Source organism: Akebia trifoliata, chromosome 6, assembly GCF_017979445.1.
Source record: "Akebia trifoliata isolate Shusen 1 chromosome 6, ASM1797944v1, whole genome shotgun sequence".
Lineage (NCBI taxonomy): Eukaryota > Viridiplantae > Streptophyta > Magnoliopsida > Ranunculales > Lardizabalaceae > Akebia > Akebia trifoliata.
In genome coordinates, this window is record NC_141380.1 from 7040783 (window position 1) to 7050369 (window position 9587).

General features: G+C 33.1%; 1 protein-coding gene across 1 annotated transcript; it reads left to right on the plus strand.

The window, feature by feature from the left end:
- Positions 1 to 952: 952 nt before the first annotated feature.
- On the plus strand, positions 953 to 7923 carry LOC147399977 (triosephosphate isomerase, cytosolic-like). The gene is made up of 9 exons (XM_086445563.1): positions 953 to 1113; positions 2491 to 2566; positions 2655 to 2778; positions 4903 to 4987; positions 5125 to 5257; positions 5384 to 5478; positions 6341 to 6419; positions 7222 to 7304; positions 7407 to 7923. The coding sequence occupies exons 1-9, from the start codon at positions 1075 to 1077 to the stop codon at positions 7452 to 7454; spliced, it is 762 nt and encodes a 253-aa protein (XP_086301689.1). The 5' UTR covers positions 953 to 1074; the 3' UTR covers positions 7455 to 7923.
- Positions 7924 to 9587: the final 1664 nt, after the last annotated feature.

The window sequence follows — 9587 nt, forward strand, 5'->3', positions numbered from 1 at the left end:
TCATTTTCAAAACATAGGATAGAGTTAAAAAATAAATTTTTTTTTTTTTTTTAATCTTAATTTTTAAAAGAAATTTAAGGGGCTGTGGTGTCAATTTCTGATGTGGTGATCCATTTGAGTAAAATGATCATTAGTAAAACTTAAAATCTTACTAAGCTAGTAAGGAAAATGTTTGTCGCTTAAAAAACCTTTTCTCACTGAACTTTGTAGCTGGGAGCGCATGATGCATCTGGTGGTTTTTAAAGTAGGTAAAACTTTTTTTACTAGCATAGTAAGATTTTGAACATATCTAAGGTTGGTTTTGGTCAAATGGATTAAAACAACATCAATCCAAGAACATAACCCTTTAAGTTTCATCGAAAAACTCAGATTCAAGATATAAAAAATTCAAAAAACAATTATTTTTAAGTTTGATCTAAGACTTTGAAAATAGACGATTATCGAACTTTCACATAACTCCTAAACTTCAAATTGAAATTCAGCCGTTAAAGATAATATTTTTCAAAAAAAAAAAATCAAAGTTCATAAGCTTTTTTGTCTTCTACCACTCTGAAGCCTTAGAACATGTTTTTGATGTCATAAGGTGAGCCCAAGGACATTTAGTAAGAGTGAAATCCTTACTAACTTAGTGAGTTTAGTTGGACCCTTTTTAAGTAGTTAGGACTAGCTAGACTAAATTAGTAAGGGAAAAAAGACTCATTAAAGCTAATCCACGGTCAAAAAAACATATTGACATTCGTAACAAATCACGAGGATTGGTTTGAATGGCGGATGATCCTTGGAAGGCCTTATTTTACTTACTAGGTTAATAAGGAAGGTGTTTTTGTTTTAATAATGAGATATCTCACATCAAAGACATTTAGGGGTATTAAGGTCAATTCAATCGCAAGCTTAGGTGATCACGCCCAACCATTATCACACATCTCGGGCTGCTCTTAGTAAAAGTAGGTGTGGCACTAGAATCCCACTATTTTATCTATAAAACTCATCATCCTCCACCGAGCCAAGCCGGCTCCCTCCTCATCTCTGTCAGTCTGTCTGGTCTGTCTTCTAGGTTTTAAGTTATTGTTCGAAATGGGCAGAAAATTCTTCGTCGGTGGTAACTGGAAATGCGTAAGAATCAGTTTTCTTATACGTAGATCTGATCGATCTAATCAGTCAATTTTTCTCCTTCTTTTTTTTTTTTTGCGATTTTTAATCCATTTTTTGTACTGAGATTTCAATTTAATGGAGTATTATTTTGTCTATATTACTGAAATCTCTCTTGTATTGATCAGTAATCTAAATCAACAATCTTGATGTATAGATTTACATAAAAATCGATTTAATGGCGAAATGATATAGTTTATTTTACTGAACCGATCTCTAGTGTGTATCGCTTATAGTCAATATTTGTTCTGAAATGTGTAAGTGTCAACTTTCCTATTTGTAGATCTGATCGATCTTATCAGTCAATTTTTCTCTTAATTTTTTTTTTGTTGTTACGATTTTTGACCTGAAATTTCAATTTTAATGGAGTATTTATTTTGTCTATATTTCTGAAATCTGATCGATCTTGTCAGTCAATTTTTCTCTATTTTTTTTGTTGTTGCGATTTTTGACCTGAAATTTCAATTTTAATGGAGTATTTATTTTGTCTATATTTCTGAAATCTCTCTAGTCTTGATCAATAATCATAATCGATGCTCTTGATGTATAGGTTTTCTAAAAGTTGATTCATTGTAGAATTTATATCGTTAATTGTCAATTTTTGTGGTGAAATGTGTAAGTATCAGCTTTCTTATCTGTAATCTGATCGATCTAATCTGTTAGTTTTTTTTTTTTTTTCTCTTTTTGTTGTCAATAATCTTTAGTTGTTTTTGGATCGATCAATAATCATAATCTCTAGTTTTTTGTGCTTTTCTTTCATTGATTTTTTGTCATGAAATGTCAATGTATGTAATGGACTATTTATGTAGTCTATATTCCTGAAATCTCTCTACTAGTTATTACTAATCGCGCTCAACGGTCTCAATCTATAGATTTTCTGAAAATTGATTTAATGGAGAATTTATATAGTTTGTGTTAATGAATCAATCTCTATTAAGTGATATTATCCAACGTCTTGATCTATAATTTGAAGTGCCCGGTATATCCAAGGAGGTATCCCAAATATTAACGCAAAAGTAGGGGCTTTAAATAAACACTAGTAGGGTTCCTCCAAAATTTTGACTTGGACTCTGATTTTATCTCAATTTCACATAAAAACTTAATTAGTGGTGAAGTATTTTGTACATCACCTCACAAGGACTGTAGTGTCTTCATCACCATCCATTGATGGAATCGTGAAATTGGAGACCTTTTATTGATTGAAGGACGATGATAGAGGCAATCAAGTTTCGGGGTTGTATCTCAAAACAAATGAATGCTTAGATGTTGAATTATGTTTAAATGATCAAATATGTTGCATATTTTTGTTTCATCTTTAAACAATTTCCTTTTTTTTACCAGAATGGAACTACTGAAGAGGTTAAAAAGATCGTTTCCACACTGAATGAAGCTGAAGTTCCCTCCGAAAATGTTGTAGGTGAGTGGGTGCATATCTTCTTATATCGAAAAATCTTTATACTTATGGATCTCTGAGTTGATATGGTGCAAATGTGTTCTTCTTGCAGAGGTTGTGGTAAGCCCACCATTTGTGTTCCTTCCATTGGTAAAAAATTTACTGAGGCCTGATTTTCATGTTGCCGCACAAAATTGTTGGGTGAAGAAAGGGGGTGCATTTACTGGTGAGATTAGGTATGTCTTGGTGTACCTGTAATCATTTCCCTTTTGCAGTTATTTATTTTTTTATTTTTTTATTGATAATAATCACCTTTATCCATGAAAATATTGTGATGTGTGAATATTGTATATTTGTACTGCTTATACTGAGTGTGGTTGTTGGTCATATTAAACGCTACTTAGTTTACAGTCAAGTAGGGGAAATGTGCATGTGATGTACATGTTACTTAAGTAAAAGCCTTTTTGTTTTTGGTTTTATGCACACGTTAAAGTGCATTAAATACACCTTGGAAATAAACATCTGAGGGTATTTTTGGTAAGAAGTTCTTTTTTGAGGGTGATTTTGGTACGGAAATCAATTGCCAAGGTGTATTTAATGCACTTTAACGTTTTCTGTTATGGCACATGTTAACAAAATCTTTAAAAAAAAAGAATAATAGTGTTTTTTGAATAAGAAAATAAATATATACATCATATTATAGGTTATTGTGGATATTATAGGAAACATGCAATCAACATTTAATTTTATTTAAACAAAATATCTAGTAATAGACATCCTTGTAGAGATCTCAGCGATAGCTTTCTTAGAGTACTATTTTTAAAATAAAACAACTTATGGATTTGAAGTTAAGACATTTTATAAATTCCATACAAAATAAACTAAATTTTAAGAGAGGGTGACATTTTAGTTGATATGATTTTGGTTACAATCATAGTCATTAAATTCCGCAACCTATTAAAAAAGTCTCGTTTCCTTCATTGATTAAATCATGATTTAAAATCACGACTTGTTCAATAAGTTGCGACTTTTACAAACTTTGCAATTAAATCAGGGAAAAAATGAAAAAAGGGGTGTTTTGGTATTGTTTTAGTAATTTGGGATATGTCAACTTGGATAAAATTTCACCCTTCTTATATCCAGTCCCCTATGATGCACTAGTAAGAGCTTTAGAGGAGATGATATTTATAAGATGATGGTGACCTTTTTACGATGGAGCACCATAGAATGAGGATGCAGAGGATGACGTTGAATTTGATGGTCTCTGATCGGTAGAAAGATCGTACCTTGGATCAATGATTGTAATTTTTATTTTTTTATTTTGAAGTTTGAACAATATAAATCTTAAATGTGTTGTAGACATGTTATTACTTTTTGTGGATATATCGATGAATTTATAAGAGATTTGGTGATTTATTATTGTAGTTTAATATTAGATTTGATGATATAATATGAGAACATAACTTTGTATGACCACCATTACATGGCCCTAACCATAGCCCCATCCCTCCCCCCCACTCCTCTTTTTTTTTCTTTTCTAATTTTCCACCTTTCCTACTTATGCTTGAGCCGACTTGGTGACTATGGTTGCAATTAAGTAGATTGACAATTTTTTTAACTTAGGAAACTTGAAGGGATGGTTTGGGTTGTCTATTTGACACAAAAATCTAAAAGATACTACAAAGTTGCCCTCAAATTCACTAAACTGCCTTGAATAACAGTCTTATCAAGGTTTCTCTTTAAAATGTAGTTGTGATTATTAATTATGTTGATTAATATAGAAAGTCACTATTTGATCCCCTCTCCAATAGATATCATGAACAAAATTTTCCACTTCGTAAACTGAATAGTAACCACTAACCGCCTTGCATGTCAAGAAGATATTGTAGACCTAATTAATATAAAAAGGCTCTTTGCAATATTTAGAATGTATTAATGTGTGTATGTTATTTTATATAGGAGTCAGTGTAGCTATCTCTATAATATGTAGCATCTGCTTTGTCCACAAGGTGGAAGATTAGCACATGTTGCTTTCAGATTGCAAATCTTGAAACGTTTACAATGTAATATAACTTGAAATTTTAGTCTTGGAAATTATGATATAGACAATAATGTTAAATAATCAGTAATTTGAAAAGTTTTCGATGTCTTACCTATCAGCATGATCCGGTTATTTATTTCTGGAGATAAATCCTTACTGTTCTTGTTTCTTTTTGTTTACTTCCTTTGGTTCACACTCAAAGCTGATTTTTCATGAATTGATAACCAAGTCGGTGATAAGCATTTGCCAACCAAAACAAAAGCAGTAGAATTTGCAATTTTTTCATGCAAATTGATAAAGTTGTCGTCCTTGTTAACAGTGGGGAGATGCTTGTCAATTTGGGCATTCCTTGGGTCATTCTCGGCCATTCTGAAAGAAGGCAATTGCTCAATGAATCAAATGAGGTAAACCATGCTGCATGGACTTTAGGCATAACTCTTTATTTTGTATATATGCTATGTAATGCATCATCTACTACTGCATAAAAATTCTTCTCGTTTTCTAAATTGAATAATGCATGCTTTCTAATGTGTCATTGCAGTTTGTCGGAGAAAAAGTTGCATATGCGCTTTCGAAAGGATTGAAGGTAATTGCCTGTGTTGGGGAGACTCTTGAAGAGCGAGAGTCAGGTTCGACCATGGCAGTTGTTGCTGCACAAACAAAAGCGATTGCAGGTAAGGCCCTTAGTATTGAAGGTGATTGCCTGTGTTGGGGAGACTCTTGATGTACATTTTAGTCTTGTTTATTTCCATGTTATGATTTTAGTGATAATTCTCTTTTTTTTTTTTTTTTTCCTGCAGATTTGGTTTCAAACTGGGCTGACGTTGTTGTGGCCTATGAACCTGTGTGGGCTATTGGAACTGGAAAGGTTGCAACTCCTGCTCAGGCTCAGGAAGTAAGTTGGGTTCTTAATCTTATTGGTCAAATTCAATGTTTTATCCCAAAAAATCCTAGTATGTGCAATTATGTTTTATGTTTCCTGCTTGAAACCTAAGAGTTGTTGCTGTATTTCTCATTGTAGAGGACCTATGTTACTTGGTTTCTTGTGAAATGTTGAAGTACTAGTGTTGGACTAAGATTCCAACAAGAGACGGATTCTTGGGTGACACTTACTTTTTTGTCTTCCCTCATTCTAGAATACTAATTAGCATTTATTAGAGATTACGAGTTTAACCCTTGCCAATTGAAATATTCTGTGAAGCAACTACAACATTAATTAGGGGTATCATAGAATATCACATCACATATATTGTTGTTATCATTAATCGTGTATATATAGGGGAATGCTAACGCCCAAGACCTAATGGGGACGTTAGCATTCTTCATCACATTTACTTTCCAATAATATCCCTGTCTATTTTGTTTTTTAGTGAAAAAAAGGTATGTTTGTCTTTTACATATGAAATGCTTATCTTTTACATTACAAATGCTAAAGGCATTTTAGTCTTTGGTTGTCTTGTTTGCAGTAAATGATCAATGCCAACACACCTGAGTGCATGTTTTTTTGTATTTGTACCAGCATGCTTGCTTTATCGTTTTTTTGGGCCTACCATGCATAATACTTTGAATGCATCTGATGCTGACCTATATGTTTACGTTCTAAATACATTAGTTCTATGTTCTATCAGTTGCACCAGTGAAGCTTGTGTTGACTATCGTGGGAACCCTTTTGTATGGGATAGCCCAACTTTTCTGTTATTGATGACATCTGCTTTTCCACCATGTCGTTTTCTCACACTAAATATTGTGTATAATAGGTGCATTTCGAATTGAGGAAATGGCTCAAAGAGAACGTAGGTGATGAAGTTGCTGCCGCAACCAGGATTATCTATGGAGGTAATTGTTTCATGTTTCCTTCATCCTCGACCTGCCCTGCAAAAACTGTATTGTCATAAATTCATTATCCCGAGATAAGAAAAATTGGTCAAATTGATTCTCCTTTATTAATCTGAAAATGTGAGAGAAAGTGTAAACACATCCTCCCTCATCACCATTTTAATCTCTCTTATTCTCGTTTCACTTCTAAGGTTTCCTGGAGATGGATTTGTTTCACTCAAAAGTAGAGAACAATGTATGTATGATAAACCGGAGATTATTTAAAATATTAGATGCTAGGATGTAGACCTGGTGTGATGGACCACCTCAATCCATACATAGAATAAAAAAAAAAAAGAAACTTTAAAGCCTACCTGGCAAGCTCACTCACCCTTCAAACCATCGACAACTTAAACCTGATCTGTGTGTGTGTGTGTGTGTGTCAACATGGTCCTTTTTATGACATCATTATTTCCTTTTCCATCGTCTGTCATTTACATGAAAAGATATTAATTTTCCACCCACTGGTGCTTAGGGTTCAACTACATTTCTCATGATGCCATTAATACTTAAATTTACTTATTTATTAATACTAAGCTATGATTTAGCCCAAGACCCCAATACCGTTATTACCTGAATTGTTGCTTTTACTATATTTTGTCGATGCTTATACTTAGTATCTCTCACGTCCATACATTAGTGTTAACATGCAAGTCACATACATAGGAGAGTTATTATAAAAATCAAGTTCCACGTTTTCAAAATTTATTTCTCCTCCCTCATTTTCCTTCCATTCACTCCCAAACTTACATTCTCATTGCAGGTTCTGTGAATGGTGGTAACTGCAAAGAGTTGGCAGCAAAGCCCGATGTTGATGGATTTCTGGTCGGTGGTGCATCTCTAAAGGTGACACCTTGTTTTCATTTACTTTCTTTCCCTAATTTGTATTTGTTATTTTGTCTTTACATTTGGTGGCTGACTTGTATCATCTTGCCTAACTTTTATCAGGCTGAATTCGTGGACATTATCAAGTCTGCCACCGTGAAGAATGCTTAAGTGTAAGAATTCGGACTCTGGTATGGAAGGAGTGGTTGAATCGGAAAATGGAATGGGTGGTAAATCGGAAAATGGAATGAGTGGTAAATCGGAAAATTGGAATGGGTGGTTCAATCGGAAATTTTACTTTGGAAGAATATTACCTAATTTATGCAGCTTTTTTTTGTAATTTTAAGAGAGATTTGAGTACTGCTTTTGCAGTATGGTTGAATGCTTGGAACTGGAAGTTAGCCAGTGGTAGACTCCAAGTATGAATAAGACTAAGAATACTTCCCCCTCTGTTGCCATAATAGCGATCCTTATGAGGAGCTTTGGTAACCTTCATTGGTCTTGGTTCTTCCAGCTTTTTCTTATTTTCCTTCATTGGCCAACATGTTTTTGTTGGAAGTTGCATACCATCGACTTCTCTCTCGAGGATATGTTAAATCTTGAAATAAAATTTAGTTCAAGTTAGTGGAGTTTGAAGTCACTTCCGCCTCTCTTTTTTTTTTTCCTTATTTATTTATTATTATTACTATTATTTTTCAATCTTTTAGGAAGGAAAGCTTTTGTTCGTGCAAACCTCATACGGATGTATTAAATGGAGGAAAAAAAGAAAGAACGGATGATAGAAGTGATGGGGGTTTTTTAAAACATAGGACAACACCCCCTCCCCCTCCTCCTCTCCCTCCTAAAAACACCTTTTTTCTTTAAGATCAAATATTCATTTGTTTATCAAGACAGGAGTGCTAGGAAAAGAATGAAAAATGTATGTGAAGCACTCACAAAATAAATTTAGGGTCTGCTGGATTGCCTTGAACATTAATTTTTAGGGAATGGGGAATTTGAAATCTATAGGTTCACCTAGTGGCAAGCCGAGCCTTTACAAGCTCCTCAAGAAGGGTTAGGCCCCATGCCCCACGAAGCAATGAATTCCTTGGGGCCATCCTACAAGGTCTGGCTGATTCTCTAATCAATTAGTTGCATGTAGGACTGTGCAAGCCTCCGAGGGGGTGGTGCGCGTGACCATGGGGTGGTGATATCCACAATAAGAAAACACAAAAACAAAAATTTATAATAAAATGTGATTGCACCTTGAAAATGTTGTGGTTGGTTCAGTAGGTTGGAATTCATTTTACCAATTGGGTTAGGTGGGAAAATGATATGGAATTCCAAATTTTCACCTATTTTTCATTGGAATACCACCTGGGCAGGTTGGAGGCTAAAACCATGCTCAACTCTAAGAAGCAGTCGTCAATCCAAACTAGTGCTTCTAAACTTGGGTTAGCCCGATTAGGGCTTGTTGAACAAACCTAATTTTCGTTTGATTAACAATTTTCTATTTTTTTGTAAAATTGTAAAAAGAAATTAAAATCGGCACTTGAAGTGCCTCAACATTTTTTTTATTTATTTAAGAAATCTGGCACTTGAAGTGCAGCAATCTTGAGCTCACCTTACTTTATTTTATGAATTTGACTTCAATGACTAACTTGATAAGATTGCAAATCTTACTAAGAGCCTTTGGGTTCACATGTATTATTAAATTAGTAATCTAACAACACATACTTCTAGATTTCATGGACAAACTCATAGTCGAAAGAAATATATATATATTTTTTTGAGCTAGATCATAGATTTTTGAAAAAGAATGGCTATTGAACTCCCAAATTCAAAACTAAAATTTAACGTGAAAACTAATTATTTTTTGTTAAATTCTTATTTTAAATCTCTTAGAATTTTTGTGTTTTAAAACAATGATTTTTTTAAAAAAATAATTAATTTTCATCATAGAATTTTAGTTATGAATTTAGGAGTTCGATAGCCATCCATTTTCAACATCTACAATAAAGCTAAAAAAGATTTGTTTTTTGAAATTTTTTTTTTTCGAATATGAGTTTGTCCGTGAAATCTAGAAGTCATTGTTGTTGGATTGTTAATTTAATAATACATGTTAGCCTAATGACCTTTAGTAAGATTTACAATCTTATCAAGTTAGTCATGGTAGACAAATTCATAAAGTAAGGTAAGCTCAGGATTGCAGCACTTCAAATGCTAGAAATTTTTTTTTTAAATATTAATTTAAAATAATTGTTTAATTATATTTTTTATTTATAATTTCTCTTTATTAAAAATACTTTAAAAATAAAAATAAAA